The sequence below is a fragment of the Oncorhynchus tshawytscha genome, linkage group LG28 (genome assembly GCF_018296145.1).
Source record: "Oncorhynchus tshawytscha isolate Ot180627B linkage group LG28, Otsh_v2.0, whole genome shotgun sequence".
Classification (NCBI taxonomy): domain Eukaryota; kingdom Metazoa; phylum Chordata; class Actinopteri; order Salmoniformes; family Salmonidae; genus Oncorhynchus; species Oncorhynchus tshawytscha.
In genome coordinates, this window is record NC_056456.1 from 40,651,346 (window position 1) to 40,671,108 (window position 19,763).

General features: G+C 44.5%; 1 protein-coding gene across 2 annotated transcripts in view; it reads left to right on the forward strand.

Annotated features, from left to right (window-relative positions):
* The window catches only part of LOC112238841 (receptor-type tyrosine-protein phosphatase mu-like), a 503,654-nt gene that overhangs the window by 375,343 nt on the left and 108,548 nt on the right, over nucleotides 1-19,763 (forward strand). For both annotated transcript variants that reach the window (XM_042308178.1, XM_042308179.1), the window contains 2 exons: nucleotides 4,748-4,959; nucleotides 18,981-19,068. In XM_042308178.1, coding sequence (XP_042164112.1) covers nucleotides 4,748-4,959; nucleotides 18,981-19,068 — 300 coding nt within the window. The remainder of the gene's footprint in view (nucleotides 1-4,747; nucleotides 4,960-18,980; nucleotides 19,069-19,763) is intronic.

Genomic DNA, 19,763 nt, shown 5'->3' on the forward strand with positions numbered 1-19,763 from the left:
CAACCATTAAAGTCTAAATGTACCACCATATCATGGAATCAACATAATACCTGTCATTTTAAACCATGTTGACAGTTAATTAACATTAGCTTGGGAAGCAATGAAGCATGTAGCCATTAGCGCTAGCTGGTTGCGAGCCAGGAAGCAGGCTGGCTGGAAAAGGTTATCTGTTTTTAGCAACAGTTTGAAATAACATATTAGGGGAGTTGATTATCGTTGTGACAGTTTGAGATAACATATTAGGGGAGTTGATTATCGTTGTGACAGTTTGAGATAACATATTAGGGGAGTTGATTATCGTTGTGACAGTTTGAGATAACATATTAGGGGAGTTGATTATCGTTGTGACAGTTTGAGATAACATATTAGGGGAGTTGATTATCGTTGTGACAGTTTGAGATAACATATTAGGGGAGTTGATTATCATTGTGACAGTTTGAGATAACATATTAGGGGAGTTGATTATCATTGTGACAGTTTGAGATAACATATTAGGGGAGTTGATTATCATTGTGACAGTTTGAGATAACATATTAGGGGAGTTGATTATCGTTGTGACAGTTTGAGATAACATATTAGGGGAGTTGTTGATTTCACTTTTGTATAATATCTACCTCACTTGCTTTGGCAATGTTAACACATGTTTCCCATGCCAATAAAGCCCCTTGAATTGAATTGAATTGAAAATTGAATTGAGTTGATTATCGTTGTGACAGTTTGCGATAACATATTAGGGGAGTTGATTATCATTGTGACAGTTTGAGATAACATATTTTGGGAGTTGATTATCATTTAATGTAAGTGATTAGTGCATCTTGTTCATCTCATTGCAGGCTTTATTTTGCATCATAATAGCCAAAAATGTCAGCAATCATAACCACATCTAATTCCATTTCAGGAGTGAGGCCACAAACATTATTTTGTTGCATTATTTGATTCTGTCCCCCTTGAAATCCATTCTGACACCTTGAAATCCATTCTGACACCTTGAAATCCATTCTGACACCTTGAAATCCATTCTGACACCTTGAAATCCATTCTGACACCTTGAAATCCATTCTGACACCTTGAAATCCATTCTGTCACCTTGAAATCCATTCTGACACCTTGAAATCCATTCTGACACCTTGAAATCCATTCTGACACCTTGAAATCCATTCGGTCTACCTTGAAATCCCTTCTGTCCCCCTTGAAATCCCTTCTGTCCCCCTTGAAATCCATTCTGTCCCCTTTGAAATCATTCTATCCACTTGAAAACAATTCTGTTTTTGATTTGTTCTTTTAAGACTGTATTACACTGTTGAAATGCCCACGCCACAATTTCCTCATCAAATTAACAAAGCCCAGGCCTTACTGATTTAAAACAGCACAGGCATGATGTGATCTAACAAACGGTAGCTCTAAAAACCAATCTACACTGTAACAGTGCTTATGATGTATTGTTGCTTACCTCCTCTCTCTCTCTCTCTCTCTCTCTCTCTCTTCCTCTCTTCTCTTCTCTTCTCTTCTCTTCTCTTCTCTTCTCTTCTCTTCTCTTCTCTTCTCTTTTATACTCTTTCCTCTTCTCTTCTCTTCTCTTCTCTTCTCTTCTCTTCTCTTCTCTTCTCTTCTCTTCTCTTCTCTTCTCTTCTCTTTCTTCTCTTCTCTCTCTTTCTTCTCTTTCTTCTCTTCTCTTCTCTCTCTTCTTCTCTCCTCTCTTTTATACTCTTTCCTCTTCTCTTCTCTTCTCTTCTCTTCTCTTCTCTTCTCTTCTCTTCTCTTCTCTTCTCTTCTCTTCTCTTCTCTTCTCTTCTCTTCTCTTCTCTTCTCTTCTCTTCTCTTCTCTTCTCTTCTCTTCTCTTCTCTTCTCTTCTCTTCTCTTCTCTTCTCTCTCTTCTCTTCTCTTCTCTTCTCTTCTCCTCTCTTCTTCTCTCCTCTCTTTTATACTCTTTCCTCTTCTCTCTCTTCTCTTCTCTTCTCTTCTCTTCTCTCTCTCTCTTATACCCTCTCTTCTCTTCTCCTCTCTTCTCTCTCTCTTCTCTCTCTTATACTCTCCTCTCTTCTGCTCTCCTCTCTTCTCTTCTCTTCTCTTATACCCTCTCCTCTCCTCTCTTATGCTCTCTTCTCTTCTCTTATACCCTCTCCTCTCCTCTTATACCCTCTCCTCTCCTCTCTTATGCTCTCTTCTCTTCTCTTATGCTCTCTTCTCTTCTCTTATACCCTCTCCTCTCCTCTTATACCCTCTCCTCACCTCTCCTCTCCTCTCTCGTATACTTTCTCCTCTATCTCTTCTCGTACTTAACCTCTTTCTGTATCTCCAATAAAAGTGCCCATAAATGGTAAGTCACCAGGGCCCCCTGGTCTTGGCCTTGGTTTGGGGAAGGAGGTGATGTCACAGGAACACACAGATGACAGTGAGAGAGCTGATTTCGTGGATATAACTATGCCTTTTCTATTATGGCATCTGCATGGCCAGTGGACACGCTAACATTTCACCTCCCCTTCCGTTTCCACCTTGAAGCCATTAGCCTTGTCTAGCATGATCACAGTGCACCATCTCCCGGGGGGTGTTTTTTGTTTGTTTGCATTGTATTGGTTGTAATTGAGCAAAGTTGCTTGGATGGTGCCTGCCTGCATCCGCCATTGTGTTGTACTGAAGCCGCAAACATCCACATCCACCTTCATGACCATCTTATCTCTGCCTCTTTCTGCCACTGACAGGGGTCTGAGTGGAATTTAAAATACTACATCTGTAATGTCAATATGAGGTGCATCAAAATCAAATAAAAATATTACTTTTCTCCTTTTAAATAACTTGTTTTTAATGCCTCTACTTCCTACATCATAGAACTACTGACTACTTCCTACATCAAAGAACTACTGACTACTTCCTACATCATAGAACTACTGACTACTTCCTACATCATAATAATACTGACTACTTCCCACATCATAGAACTACTGACTACTTCCCACATAGAACTACTGACTACTTCCCACATAGAACTACTGACTACTTCCTACATCATAGAACTACTGACTACTTCCCACATCATAGAACTACTGACTACTTCCCACAGAACTACTGACTACTTCCTACATCATAGAACTACTGACTACTTCCTACATCATAGAACTACTGACTACTTCCTACATCATAGAACTACTGACTACTTCCTACATCATAGAACTACTGACTACTTCCTACATCATAGAACTACTGACTACTTCCTACATCATAGAACTACTGACTACTTCCTACATCATAGAACTACTGACTACTTCCTACATCATAGAACTACTGACTACTTCCTACATCATAGAACTACTGACTACTTCCTACATCATAGAACTACTGACTACTTCCTACATCATAGAACTACTGACTACTTCCTACATCATAGAACTACTGACTACTTCCTACATCATAGAACTACTGACTACTTCCTACATCAGAACTACTGACTACTTCCTACATCATAGAACTACTGACTACTTCCTACATCATAGAACTACTGACTACTTCCCACATCATAGAACTACTGACTACTTCCCACATCATAGAACTACTGACTACTTCCCACATCATAGAACTACTGACTACTTCCTACATCATAGAACTACTGACTACTTCCTACATCATAGAACTACTGACTACTTCCTACATCATAGAACTACTGACTACTTCCTACATCATAGAACTATTGACTACTTCCCACATAGAACTACTGACTACTTCCTACATCATAATAATACTGACTACTTCCTACATCATAGAACTACTGACTACTTCCCACATCATAGAACTACTGACTACTTCCCACATAGAACTACTGACTACTTCCCACATAGAACTACTGACTACTTCCCACATCATAGTAATTCTGAGTCACGGAATCAGACCGATCATAAGCCCAGTGTTCTGAGCTTTCTCCTCCTCACCAGATTCACTCATCCTACGACCCCGTTCCAATAGCCAACCTAACATATCACTTAGAATGCATCCTCTCTTCCACTCGAAGCATTATCAGCGTTTCCTCTATATGCATTTAGCAGTGGCGCAACTGCCACGAATCAAACCAGATATAAAGAGATAATGGAGCGATACATTTATACACAAGAATCATCTTTGAGATCTATCAATCATCGAAATATAGAAACTAGACAGTCAGGGAGAATCTTTAATTCCCCAAATGTCATGGCATGGGGGGGGGCCCACATTGATTTTATTATATTGTTATTGAGAGTCACTCAGATAGCATTAGAACGAGGCATAATAGCCATGTTATAATCTGTAGAATAGCAGGAAATTAGCTTTAAAACAGCAACATTTTGTGTGGATATTGGAACTGAGCCGTTGTGTCACAACCAGAATTTCTATGTTAAGCCATTATCTCTCTATTATCATATGACTGCATTGTGGCTAGGGCCAGGAGTTGTTCCTTCTCTATGTTAAGTCTCACTTATATCATTTTGACAGGCATTGTGGCTAGGGCCAGGAGTATTTCCTTCTCTATGTTTAAAGTAGATGTGTAGATTTTTCCATGCCTGGTGTTTTACCAAGAGATGCCTCAGAGTTCACTCACCATCCTGACCTGTTGCTCCTCTTCCTTCCTGTTTCCTCTATCTATCTGTGTGTGTGTGTGTGTGTGTGTGTGTGTGTGTGTGTGTGTGTGTGTGTGTGTGTGTGTGTGTGTGTGTGTGTGTGTGTGTGTGTGTGTGTCTGCCTGCCTGCCTGCCTGCCTGCGTCTTCCCTGTATCTGTCCAGACGACAGCCAGACGCTGGGTGGTGGTGGTAGCTGCAGCGACACCAGTAGTCTGGTCCAGTCTCACGGCCACTCCCTGAGGAAGAGGGAGGGGACAGTAGACGCGCCCTACCAGACAGGCCAGCTCCACCCTGCTATCAGAGTAGCCGACCTGCTGCAGCACATCACGCAGATGAAGTGCGCAGAGGGATACGGCTTCAAGGAGGAGTACGAGGTGGGACGAACTTTCACCTTTTTGACCTTTCACCTCCCGCTCATGGAGACACGCCCCTCCCTCCACCCCCTCTTCTCACTGTGCCTTGGTTCCAACTCTTTAAAACTGGATCCATCCTTTCTCCCTTCATTATAGTAGTTAGTGATGTAACTTGATTGAACAGGGGAAAGTTACTGAATGTGTATGCGGGGGACACAACTTCACCTTTCACCTTGAGCTCACTGGGTCGGTTCCATTTTCTTCTACCTTGTTCGCTGCTCTCACTCCTACAATTCAGATTCGGTAAATTAATTTAAATTCCGATTTAAAGAAATGGAGACTACGTCATTGTAAATTGATAGAATTTTTAATTCTTGAATTATATTGAGTTTTAATTCGTCCCCTAGGATACGTCTCAAATGGCACACTATTCCCTGTATAGTGCACTACGTTTAACCAGATCACCCTATTGGAACTGGTCTATAGTCGTTTCACTATATAGGGAATAGGGTTCTGGTCTAAAGTAGTGCACTATATAGGGAATAGGGCTCTGGTCTAAAGTAGTGCACTATATAGGGAATAGGGCTCTGGTCTAATGTAGTACACTATATAGGGAATAGGGCCCTGGTCTATAGTAGTGGACTATATATGGAATAGGGCTCTGGTCTATAGTAGTGCACTATATAGGGAATAGGGCTCTGGTCTAAAGGTGCACTATATAGAAATAGGGCTCTGGTCTATAGTAGTACCACTATATAGGGAATAGGGCTCTGGTCTATAGTAGTACCACTATATAGGAATAGGGCTCTGGTCTATAGTAGTGTACTATATAGGGAATAGGGCTCTGGTCTAAAGTAGTGCACTATATAGGGAATAGGGCTCTGGTCTATAGTAGTACCACTATATAGGGAATAGGGCTCTGGTCTATAGTAGTACCACTATATAGGGAATAGGGCTCTGGTCTATAGTAGTGTACTATATAGGGAATAGGGCTCTGGTCTAAAGTAGTGCACTATATAGGGAATAGGGCTCTGGTCTATAGTAGTACCACTATATAGGGAATAGGGCTCTGGTCTATAGTAGTGCACTATATAGGGAATAGGGCTCTGGTCTATAGTAGTACCACTATAGGGAATAGGGCTCTGGTCTATAGTAGTACCACTATATAGGAATAGGGCTCTGGTCTATAGTAGTACCACTATATAGGGAATAGGGCTCTGGTCTATAGTAGTACCACTATATAGGAATAGGGCTCTGGTCTATAGTAGTACCACTATATAGGGAATAGGGCTCTGGTCTATAGTAGTACCACTATATAGGGAATAGGGCTCTGGTCTATAGTAGTGTACTATATAGGGAATAGGGCTCTGGTCTAAAGTAGTGCACTATATAGGGAATAGGGCTCTGGTCTATAGTAGTACCACTATATAGGGAATAGGGCTCTGGTCTATAGTAGTACCACTATATAGGGAATAGGGCTCTGGTCTATAGTAGTGCACTATATAGGGAATAGGGCTCTGGTCTATAGTAGTACCACTATATAGGGAATAGGGCTCTGGTCTATAGTAGTACCACTATATAGGGAATAGACCAGAGCCCTCCCTCTATAGACCAGAGCCCTCCCTCCGCAAGGCTATCAAACAAGCTAAGCGCCAGTACAGAGACAAAGTAGAATCTCAATTCAACGGCTCAGACACAAGAGGTATGTGGCAGGGTCTACAGTCAATCACGGACTACAGGAAGAAACCCAGCCCAGTCACGGACCAGGATGTCTTGCTCCCAGGCAGACTAAATAACTTTTTTGCCCGCTTTGAGGACAATACAGTGCCACTGACGCGGCCTGCAACGGAATCATGCGGTCTCTCCTTCACTGCAGCCGAAGTGAGTAAGACATTTAAACGTGTTAACCCTCGCAAGGCTGCAGGCCCAGACGGCATCCCCAGCCGCGCCCTCAGAGCATGCGCAGACCAGCTGGCCGGTGTGTTTACGGACATATTCAACCAATCCCTATACCAGTCTGCTGTTCCCACATGCTTCAAGAGGGCCACCATTGTTCCTGTTCCCAAGAAAGCTAAGGTAACTGAGCTAAACGACTACCGCCCGTAGCACTCACATCCGTCATCATGAAGTGCTTTGAGAGACTAGTCAAGGACCATATCACCTCCACCCTACCTGACACCCTTGACCCACTCCAATTTGCTTACCGCCCAAATAGGTCCACAGACGATGCAATCTCAACCACACTGCACACTGCCCTAACCCATCTGGACAAGAGGAATACCTATGTGAGAATGCTGTTCATCGACTACAGCTCGGCATTCAACACCATAGTACCCTCCAAGCTCGTCATCAAGCTCGAGACCCTGGGTCTCGACCCCGCCCTGTGCAACTGGGTACTGGACTTCCTGACGGGCCGCCCCCAGGTGGTGAGGGTAGGCAACAACATCTCCTCCCCGCTGATCCTCAACACTGGGGCCCCACAAGGGTGCGTTCTGAGCCCCCTCCTGTACTCCCTGTTCACCCACGACTGCGTGGCCATGCACGCCTCCAACTCAATCATCAAGTTTGCGGACGACACAACAGTGGTAGGCTTGATTACCAACAACGACGAGACGGCCTACAGGGAGGAGGTGAGGGCCCTCGGAGTGTGGTGTCAGGAAAATAACCTCACACTCAACGTCAACAAAACTAAGGAGATGATTGTGGACTTCAGGAAACAGCAGAGGGAACACCCCCATCCACATCGATGGAACAGTAGTGGAGAGGGTAGCAAGTTTTAAGTTCCTCGGCATACACATCACAGACAAACTGAATTGGTCCACTCACACAGACAGCATCGTGAGGAAGGCGCAGCAGCGCCTCTTCAACCTCAGGAGGCTGAAGAAATTCGGCTTGTCACCAAAAGCACTCACAAACTTCTACAGATGCACAATCGAGAGCATCCTGGCGGGCTGTATCACCGCCTGGTATGGCAACTGCACCGCCCTCAACCGTAAGGCTCTCCAGAGGGTAGTGAGGTCTGCACAACGCATCACCGGGGGCAAACTACCTGCCCTCCAGGACACCTACACCACCCGATGCTACAGGAAGGCCATAAAGATCATCAAGGACATCAACCACCCGAGCCACTGCCTGTTCACCCCGCTGTCATCCAGAAGGCGAGGTCAGTACAGGTGCATCAAAGCTGGGACCGAGAGACTGAAAAACAGCTTCTATCTCAAGGCCATCAGACTGTTAAACAGCCACCACTAACATTGAGTGGCTACTGCCAACACACTGTCAATGACACTGACTCTACTCCAGCCACTTTAATCATGGGAATTGATGGGAAATGATGTAAATATATCACTAGCCACTTTAAACAATGCTACCTTATATAATGTTACTTACCCTACATTGTTCATCTCATATGCATACGTTGATACTGTACTCTATATCATCGACTGCATCCTTATGTAATACATGTATCACTAGCCACTTTAACTATGCCACTTGGTTTACATACTTATCTCATATGTATATACTGTACTCGATATCATCTACTGTATCTTGCCTATGCTGCTCTGTACCATCACTCATTCATATATCCTTATGTACATATTCTTTATCCCCTTACACTGTGTATAAGACAGTAGTTTTTTTGGAATTGTTAGTTAGATTACTTGTTCGTTATTACTGCATTGTCGGAACTAGAAGCACAAGCATTTCGCTACACTCGCATTAACATCTGCTAACCATGTGTATGTGACAAATAAAATTTGATTTGATTTGATTTGATTTGATTTGGAATAGGGCTCTGGTCTATAGTAGTACCACTATATAGGGAATAGGGCTCTGGTCTATAGTAGTGTACTATATAGGGAATAGGGCTCTGGTCTATAGTAGTACCACTATATAGGGAATAGGGCTCTGGTCTATAGTAGTGCACTATATAGGGAATAGGGCTCTGGTCTACAGTAGTGTACTATATAGGGAATAGGGCTCTGGTGATAGACTGCCTCTTCTGCAGTTGTTGTGTGTGCGTGTGTATTCTGTGTGGAACCAGTCACACAGTGAGGAAGCCTTTGGGACTCACTTTTAAAAAGTTAGCGATTTAAAAACTGTGTGATAAACCGTCGTCTGTTTGGTCAGATCAAAGTTCATTGTGACGAGGTTCTCCCTCTCTTCAGGAGGCTATAGTCACCCAACAGCCTCCACGCTGACACAGAGACAGACTGTGTCTCTCTGACACTCTGCCTCTGTCTCTCTGACACCCAAACAACTCTCGTCAAGTCGAGGCAAGCGGAGCGTCATTCTCATTTCCCCTCGTTACGCTAGCTGGGCCCGGCAGGGATTCAACCTGCCTCACAGACCATCCCCTTAAAACACAGGGATTCAACCTGCCTCACAGACCATCCCCTTAAAACACAGGGATCCAACCTGCCTCACAGACCATCCCCTTAAAACACAGAGATTCAAATTCATCACATGTTGGTGGGATTATAATCTTGCTGGCTGGTTCTGTGGAGCAGGTTGGTGGGATTATAGTCTTGCTGGCTGGTTCTGGCATCACATGTTGGTGGGATTATAGTCTTGCTGGCTGGTTCTGGCGAGCAGGTTGGTGGGATTATAGTCTTGCTGGCTGGTTCTGGCCAGCATGTTGGTGCGATGAAAAGGCTACGTTAGGACAGGTTGGTGCGATGAAAAGGCTACGTTAGGTCATGTTGGTGGGATGAAAAGGCTACGTTAGGACATGTTGGTGGGATGAAAAGGCTACGTTAGGTCATGTTGGTGCGATGAAATGGCTACGTTAGGTCATGTTGGTGGGATGAAAAGGCTACGTTAGGACATGTTGGTGCGATGAAAAGGCTACGTTAGGACATGTTGGTGCGATGAAATGGCTACGTTAGGTCATGTTGGTGGGATGAAAAGGCTACGTTAGGTCATGTTGGTGTGATGAAATGGCTACGTTAGGTCATGTTGGTGGGATGAAAAGGCTACGTTAGGTCATGTTGGTGCGATGAAATGGCTACGTTAGGTCATGTTGGTGGGATGAAATGGCTACGTTAGGACATGTTGGTGCGATGAAAATGGCTACGTTAGGACATGTTGGTGCGATGAAATGGCTACGTTAGGTCATGTTGGTGGGATGAAAAGGCTACGTTAGGACATGTTGGTGCGATGAAATGGCTACGTTAGGACATGTTGGTGCGATGAAATGGCTACGTTAGGACATGTTGGTGCGATGAAAGGCTACGTTAGGACATGTTGGTGCGATGAAATGGCTACGTTAGGACATGTTGGTGCGATGAAATGGCTACGTTAGGACATGTTGGTGAAATGGCTACGTTGAAATGGCTACGTTAGGTCATGTTGGTGCGATGAAATGGCTACGTTAGGACATGTTGGTGCGATGAAATGGCTACGTTAGGTCATGTTGGTGCGATGAAATGGCTACGTTAGGACATGTTGGTGCGATGAAATGGCTACGTTAGGACATGTTGGTGCGATGAAAAGGCTACGTTAGGACATGTTGGTGCGATGAAATGGCTACGTTAGGTGGAATGTTTTCCTTCCCTCGTCTCAAGACATTGAGATTTACAGTCGATCAAAATAACGTCTAGAAAACTTCCTAAAGTGTGTATAATGATAAATATAATGATAAATATCAATTGGTTCAACTTTGCAAACTCTATTGTGGCTGACGTAGCCAGACATAACCTCGGCCGGGTCGCAAGTGTAAATGCGAACTTGTTCTCAACTGGCCTACCTGGTTAAATAAAGGTGAACTGGTCTACCTGGTTAAATAAAGGTGATCTGGCCTACCTGGTTAAATAAAGGTGATCTGGTATACCTGGTTTAAATAAAGGTGATCTGATCTACCTGGTTAAATAAAGGTGAACTGGTCTACCTGGTTAAATAAAGGTGAACTGGTCTACCTGGTTAAATAAAGGTGATCTGGTCTACCTGGTTAAATAAAGGTGATCTGGTCTACCTGGTTAAATAAAGGTGATCTGACCTACCTGGTTAAATAAAGGTGAACTGGTCTACCTGGTTAAATAAAGGTGATCTGGCCTACCTGGTTAAATAAAGGTGATCTGGCCTACCTGGTTAAATAAAGGTGAACTGGTCTACCTGGTTAAATAAAGGTGATCTGGTCTACCTGGTTAAATAAAGGTGATCTGGCCTACCTGGTTAAATAAAGGTGATCTGACCTACCTGGTTAAATAAAGGTGATCTGGTCTACCTGGTTAAATAAAGGTGATCTGGGTTAAATAAAGGTGAACTGGTCTACCTGGTTAAATAAAGGTGAACTGGTCTACCTGGTTAAATAAAGGTGAACTGGTCTACCTGGTTAAAAATAGGTGATCTGACCTACCTGGTTAAATAAAGGTGATCTGGTCTACCTGGTTAAATAAAGGTGAACTGGCCTACCTGGTTAAATAAAGGTGATCTGGCCTACCTGGTTAAATAAAGGTGATCTGGTCTACTTTTCTGTTGTCACTGTCCCTGTACTGTCTGTGTATCCCCAGTAACTATGCTGCTGTTCTGTTGTCCCTGTACTGTCTGTGTATCCCCAGTAACTATGCTGCTATTCTGTTGTCCCTGTACTGTCTGTGTATCCCCAGTAACCATGCTGCTGTTCTGTTGTCACTGTCACTGTACTGTCTGTGTATCCCCAGTAACCATGCTGCTATTCTGTTGTCACTGTCCCTGTACTGTCTGTGTATCCCCAGTAACAATGCTGCTGTTCTGTTGTCACTGTACTGTCTGTGTATCCCCAGTAACCATGCTGCTATTCTGTTGTCACTGTCCCTGTACTGTCTGTGTATCCCCAGTAACCATGCTGCTGTTCTGTTGTCCCTGTACTGTCTGTGTATCCCCAGTAACTATGCTGCTGTTCTGTTGTCACTGTCACTGTACTGTCTGTGTATCCCCAGTAACTATGCTGCTGTTCTGTTGTCACTGTCACTGTACTGTCTGTGTATCCCCAGTAACTATGCTGCTGTTCTGTTGTCACTGTCACTGTACTGTCTGTGTATCCCCAGTAACCATGCTGCTGTTCTGTTGTCCCTGTACTGTCTGTGTATCCCCAGTAACTATGCTGCTGTTCTGTTGTCACTGTCACTGTACTGTCTGTGTATCCCCAGTAACTATGCTGCTGTTCTCTTGTCACTGTACTGTCTGTGTATCCTCAGTAACCATGCTGCTGTTCTGTTGTCACTGTACTGTCTGTGTATCCCCAGTAACCATGCTGCTATTCTGTTGTCCCTGTACTGTCTGGGTATCCCCAGTAACCATGCTGCTATTCTGTTGTCCCTGTACTGTCTATGTATCCCCAGTAACCATGCTGCTATTCTGTTGTCCCTGTACTGTCTGTGTATCCCAAAGTAACCATGCTGCTGTTCTGTTGTCCCTGTACTGTCTGTGTATCCCCAGTAACCATGCTGCTGTTCTGTTGTCACTGTACTGTCTGTGTATCCCCAGTAACCATGCTGCTGTTCTGTTGTCCCTGTACTGTCTGTTTATCCCCAGTAACCTCCACATCATTACTGTGTGTTTAAGGTGGTTGTATTCACACACACTTGCATCCCAAATGGAACAATATTCCCTTTATAGTGCACTTCTTTTGTCCAGGGCCCATAGGGTTCACTATATAGGCAATAGTGTTTCATTTGGGATGCATCTCCCACTGCTATGATTACTCACACAGACAGATGAGGACTAAGCTGGGGACGGGGATATTGTAAATAGTCTTGCAATTAAAGCATTTAATAGGACTGCAGTGGTACATTATCTCAGAGACCGATGAAGAGGAGAGAGAGACAACTACAATAGCGCCAGAAACACTAGCTTTATTTATTTTTTATGTTTGAGTTTCTTGTTCGTTCTACTATTGGTGCTGTTTCTGAGTACTCTGTCTGCCCTCCACAGACTCTCTCCATCTCCTCTTGCTCTATCAATATTGACTACCCTGTCCTTGTCATACTGGGTATTGTCAAATATATAAAAAAAAAATTTAAAAAAGGGATTGAAGAAAGACTGTCAGAGAGACAGAGAGAGAGGGAGAGAGGGGGAGCGAGAGTTGGAGAAGGTTAGGACAGAGACAGAAAGCGAGAGACAGAGAGAGACAGAGAGGGGGAGGGAGAGGTGGAGAAGGTTAGGACAGAGACAGAAAGAGAGAGACAGAGGGAGGGAGAGAAATAGAGAGGAGAGGGAGAGAAATAGAGAGGGAGAGAGAGAAATAGAGAGGAGAGGGAGAGAAATAGAGAGAGGAGAGAGAGAAATAGAGAGGAGAGGGAGAGAAATAGAGAGGAGAGAGAGAAACAGAGAGGAGGGAGAGAAATAGAGAGGAGAGAGAGAAATAGAGAGGAGAGAGAGAAATAGAGAGGAGGGGAGAAATAGAGAGGTTGGGAGAGAAATAGAGAGGAGATAGAGAGGAGAGAGAGAAATAGAGAGGAGAGAGAAATAGAGAGGAGACAGAGAAATAGAGAGGAGAGAGAGAAATAGAGAGGAGAGAGAGAAACAGAGAGGTTGGGAGAGAAAAGGAGGAGAGAGAGATAGAGAGAGAGAGAGAAAGAGAGGAGGGAGAGAGGGGGAGAGAAAGAGGTGGAGATAGAGAGGAGAGAGACAGAAAAAGAGAGAGACAGAGGAGGAGACAGAGAAATAGAGAGGAGAGAGAGAAAAAGAGAGGGAGATGGGGAGAAGGAGAAAGAGAGAGAAAAAGAGAGAGAGAGAGAGAAATAGAGAGGTGGAGAAGGTTAGGACAGAGACAGAAAGAGAGAGACAGAGGGAGGGAGAGAAATAGAGAGGAGAGAGAGAGAAATAGAGGAGAGAGAGAGAAATAGAGAGAAAAATAGAGAGGAGAGAGAGAAATAGAGAGGTTGGGAGAGAAATAGAGAGGAGAGAGAAATAGAGAGGAGAGAGAAATAGAGAGGAGAGAGAGAAATAGAGAGGAGAGAGAGAAATAGAGAGGGAGATGGGGAGAAGGTTAGGACAGAGAGGGAGAGAGGGGGAGAGAGAAGTGGAGAAGGTTAGGACAGAGACAGAAAGAGAGACAGAGAGGGAGGGAGAGAGGGGAGGGAGAGGTGGAGAAGGTTAGGACAGAGACAGAAAGAGAGACAGAGAGGGAGGGAGAGAGGGGGAGAGAGTGCGAGTTCATTTCGTTGGTCCATTATAACTAACTATTATGACGTTTGCCATGTAACAAAGACAAGCAGTTGTCTTGGCCATGATTTGTCTTGTTAGAGCACTTTATATATTATTATATCGTGTTATATTGACGTTAAACCCTGTAGACGTCAGAGTGAAAATGTCTGTGTCCAGAATGGCAGCCTTTTCCTTAAAGGGCACTACTTGTGACCATAGCCAAAATAGCAGCCCTTTCCTTAAAGGGCACTACTTGTGACCATGGCCAAAATAGCATCCTTTTCCTTAACGGGCACTACTTGTGATCATGGCCAAAATAGCATCCTTTTCCTTAACGGGCACTACTTGTGATCATGGCCAAAATAGCATCCTTTTCCTTAAAGGGCACTACTTGTGACCATAGCCAAAATAGCATCCTTTTCCTTAACGGGCACTACTTGTGATCATGGCCAAAATAGCATCCTTTTCCTTAACGGGCACTACTTGTGATCATGGCCAAAATAGCATCCTTTTCCTTAACGGGCACACTGACCATGGCCAAAATAGTAACGGGACCATGGCCAAAATAGCATCCTTTTCCTTAACGGGCACTACTTGTGACCATGGCCAAAATAGCATCCTTTTCCTTAACGGGCACTACTTGTGACCATGGCCAAAATAGCATCCTTTTCCTTAAAGGGCACTACTTGTGACCATGGCCAACATAGCAGCCTTTTCCTTAAAGGGCACTACTTGTGACCATGGCCAAAATAGCATCCTTTAAATAGCATCCTTTTCCTTAAAGGGCACTACTTGTGACCATGGCCAAAATAGCATCCTTTTCCTTAAAGGGCACTACTTGTGACCATGGCCAAAATAGCAGCCTTTTCTTAAAGGGCACTACTTGTGACCATGGCCAGAATAAGTGCAATGCATTGACAATAGGATATCCTTTTGTCTGTGAACTGATTTGTTTGGTGGCTTCATACGGTTATGAACCACTGTATCCTTCAGAAGAACAGTGACAGACAGCGAGGATGACATTGGGCTGCTTTCATCACGTTCTCTCTCTCCTCTCCTGTCCCAAGATGCACTGCTGTGAGGAAATCTCCCTCCTAATCCATTTAGGAGACACATATCCATCTCAGCTTGACTGACCCCATGAAGACAGAGACAGATTTCTGACTGACCCCATGAAAACAGGGACAGATTTCTGTCTGACCCCATGAAAACAGGGACAGATTTCTGTCTGACCCCATGAAAACAGGGACAGATTTATGTCTGACCCCATTAAAACAGGGACAGATTTCTGTCTGACCCCATGAAGACAGGGACAGATTTCCCTGGTCAACAGGAACCCTATTCCCTATATTCTGCACTAGGGCGCTATAGGTCCCTGGTCAACAGAAACCCTATTCCCTATATTCTGCACTAGGGCGCTATAGGTCCCTGGTCAACAGAAACCCTATTCCCTATATTCTGCACTAGGGTGCTATAGGTCCCTGGTCAACAGAAACCCTATTCCCTATATTCTGCACTAGGGCGCTATAGGTCCCTGGTCAACAGAAACCCTATTCCCTATATTCTGCACTAGGGCGCTATAGGTCCCTGGTCAACAGAAACCCTATTCCCTATATTCTGCACTAGGGCGCTATAGGTCCCTGGTCAAAGTAAATGATATATTGAGAACATGTAGCCGTCTGGGTTACAGAGAGTAGAACAACGGCTAAACGGCTAACTATCAGGACTGTAATGTCTTGAAGTATATCCTTGTAGTGTTGCCATTCTGGCGCTTGGCTCACTGTGCTGTCTGTCTCTCTTAAAGGGAAAGGCTTCCATCTCACTGTGCTGTCTGTCTCTCTTAAAGGGAAAGGCTTCCATCTCACTGTGCTGTCTGTCTCTCTTAAAGGGAAAGGCTTCCATCTCACTGTGCTGTCTGTCTCTCTTAAAGGGAAAGGCTTCCATCTCACTGTGCTGTCTGTCTCTCTTAAAGGGAAAGGTTTCCATCTCACTGTGCTGTCTGTCTTAAAGGGAAAGGCTTCCATCTCACTGTGCTGTCTGTCTCTCTTAAAGGGAAAGGCTTCCATCTCACTGTGCTGTCTGTCTCTCTTAAAGGGAAAGGCTTCCATCTCACTGTGCTGTCTGTCTCTCTTAAAGGGAAAGGTTTCCATCTCACTGTGCTGTCTGTCTTAAAGGGAAAGGCTTCCATCTCACTGTGCTGTCTGTCTCTCTTAAAGGGAAAGGCTTCCATCTCACTGTGCTGTCTGTCTCTCTTAAAGGGAAAGGTTTCCATCTCACTGTGCTGTCTGTCTCTCTTAAAGGGAAAGGTTTCCATCTCACTGTGCTGTCTGTCTTAAAGGCTTCCGTCTCGTAAACAGGCCCGCGTGTAGATAGATGGAAGCGTCTGAGAAGCAGCAACATCGATGATTGATCAAGACTCTCAAGCCCGGTTTTATTCTCTAACAAAGTGTCTCTGGGTTCAAAATACATCAAGGGAAATAGAGGGAAAGCTTTCCGCTCAAAGAAGCCAGGATATGAATTATTAATTGTGAGCATTATTCTGAATTGCCCTTCCAGAGTTCCTTTAACGTGGCTGGGTTCAGGGGTCAGTGTTCAGGGTTCCTGGAGTCTATATTGAACTACTGTTACGTGGCTGGGTTCAGGGGTCAGTGTTCAGGGTTCCTGGAGTCTATATTGAACTACTGTTACGTGGCTGGGTTCAGGGGTCAGTGTTCAGGGTTCCTGGAGTCTATATTGAACTACTGTTACGTGGCTGGGTTCAGGGTTCAGGGGTCAGGGTTCCTGGAGTCTATATTGAACTGCTGTTACGTGACTGGGTTCAGGGTTCAGGGTTCAGGGTTGAAATGGAAATGTATTGGGTTGTAATTTTTTGGATAATCTGAGTTGATTGCTAAAATAAATTAACAATAACATGCGTTTGTTTACAGAGTTCTACTGCCTTGGAGCCAAAACACACACACAATGACAAACACACACACACAATGACAAACACACACACACACACACAATGACAATGACAAACACACACACACAATGACAATGACAAAGACACACACACCAAACCCTTGTGAACTGCAGTTTGCAGTGAGGCTGGTGTGTTTTTATAATTTGTCTTAATTGTGCCTGGTATAGGACCAGTTTGGAGAAATCCCCACAGAGAGAGAGAGAGAGATATCCATATTTCATGAGCCAGTCATCTGAGTGCTGTGGATCTGAAGATGAGGCTTTATTCTCCCTGAACTGAATGACTGAGTCCTTCAGACAGACTGACTGACAGAAAAATAGACATTCTGAATGAGTCTTTCAGACAGACGGGCAGACAGACGGACAGACAGACAGGCTGAGGGGTAGACAGACAGGCTGAGGGGTAGACAGACAGGCTGAGGGGAGACAGACAGGATAGACAGACAGGCTGAGGGGTAGACAGACAGGCTGATGGGGTAGACAGACAGACAGGCTGAGGGGTAGACAGACAGGCTGAGGGGTAGACAGACAGACATGGGCTCTTGTTTTTGTCTGCTGTGGTAGAGTGACGCTGGGGGAGCTATTTGAGCGTGACACACGCTCTGTGACATCCTAATGGGCTCTCTGTTTGACATGAATCCCCAGGAACCTTTCTCTTCCCGTTGCCTTCTCATGTCTAATAATGATGTGGATACAACCCCCTCTCAGAATTACGGAACCTCTCGCTCTCTCTCTTCACTCTCCCTCTCTCCTATCTTTCTCTCTCTCTGTTCAGTCTCTCTCTCCCTCTTTTCAGTCTCTCTCTCTCTCTCTCTCTCTCTCTCTCTCTCTCTGTCTCCTTCTCTGTCTCCTTCTCTGTCTCCTTCTCTGTCTTGCTCTTTACCTCCTTTCTGTCGTTCCAATATGTCAATTTTTAGGAGCTGACAGAGAATATTTTGTTCTTTAACTTGGTATTATCATTTAAAGGCTTGACACTTGACATCACATCTCATGTCCTCTTCCCTCTGTTCTGTTCCTCCCTCTCTTTGTCTCCCTCTGTTCCTCCCTCTCTTTGTCTCCCTCTGTTCCTCCCTCTGTTCCTCCCTCTCTTTGTCTCCCTCTGTTCCTCCCTCTCTTTGTCTCCCTCTGTTCCTCCCTCTGTTCCTCTCTTTGTCTCCCTCTGTTCCTCCCCTCTTTGTCTCCCTCTGTTCCTCCCTCTCTCCCTCTGTTCCTCCCTCTGTTCCTCCCTCTGTTCCTCCCTCTCTTTGTCTCCCTCTGTTCCTCCCTCTGTTCCTCCCTGTTCCTCCCTCTGTTCCTCCCTCTGTTCCTCCCTCTCTTTGTCTCCCTCTGTTCCTCCCTCTGTTCCTCCCTCTCTTTGTCTCCCTCTGTTCCTCCCTCTGTTCCTCCCCTCTGTTCCTCCCTCTCTTTCTCCCTCTGTTCCTCCCTCTGTTCCTCCCTCTCTTTGTGTCCCTCTGTTCCTCCCTCTGTTCCTCCCTCTGTTCCTCCCTCTCTTTGTCTCCCTCTGTTCCTCCCTCTGTTCCTCCCTCTGTTCCTCCCTCTCTTTGTCTCCCTCTGTTCCTCCCTCTGTTCCTCCCTCTCTTTGTCTCCCTCTGTTCCTCCCTCTGTTCCTCCCTCTCTTTGTCTCCCTCTGTTCCTCCCTCTGTTCCTCCCTCTCTTTGTCTCCCTCTGTTCCTCCCTCTGTTCCTCCCTCTCTTTGTCTCCCTCTGTTCCTCCCTCTGTTCCTCCCTCTCTTTGTCTCCCTCTGTTCCTCCCTCTGTTCCTCCCTCTGTTCTTCCCTCTCTTTGTCTCCCTCTGTTCCTCCCTCTCTTTGTGTCCCTCTTTTCCTCCCTCTATGTCTCCCTCTGTTCCTCCCTCTCTTTGTCTCCCTCTGTTCCTCCCTCTCTTTGTCTCCCTCTGTTCCTCCCTCTGTTCCTCCCTCTGTTCCTCCCTCTGTTCCTCCCTCTCCACAGAGCTTCTTTGAGGGGCAGTCCGCGCCGTGGGACTCCGCGAAGAAAGATGAGAACCGGATGAAGAACCGATATGGGAACATTATTGCGTGTAAAGCATTATAAATAATCTATATTATAGACTGGTCTCTCTCTCCTCTCTGATCAATAATCTATATTATAGACTGGTCTCTCTCTCCTCTCTGATCAATAATCTATATTATAGACTGGTCTCTCTCTCTCCTCTCTGATCAATAATCTATGTTATAGACTGGTCTCTCTATCTGATCAATAATCTATATTATAGACTGGTCTCTCTATCTGATCAATAATCTATATTATAGACTGGTCTCTCTATCTGATCAATAATCTATATTATAGACTGGTCTCTCTATCTGATCAATAATCTATATTATAGACTGGTCTCTCTATCTGATCAATAATCTATATTATAGACTGGTCTCTCTCTCTGATCAATAATCTATATTATAGACTGGTCTCTCTCTCTGATCAATAATCTATATTATAGACTGGTCTCTCTCTCTCCTATCTGATCAATAATCTATATTATAGACTGGTCTCTCTCTCCTCTCTGATCAATAATCTATATTATAGACTGGTCTCTCTCTCCTATCTGATCAATAATCTATATTATAGACTGGTCTCTCTATCTGATCAATAATCTATAGTATAGACTGGTCTCTCTCTCCTCTCTGATCAATAATCTATTTTATAGACTGGTCTCTCTATCTGATCAATAATCTATATTATAGACTGGTCTCTCTATCTGATCAATAATCTATATTA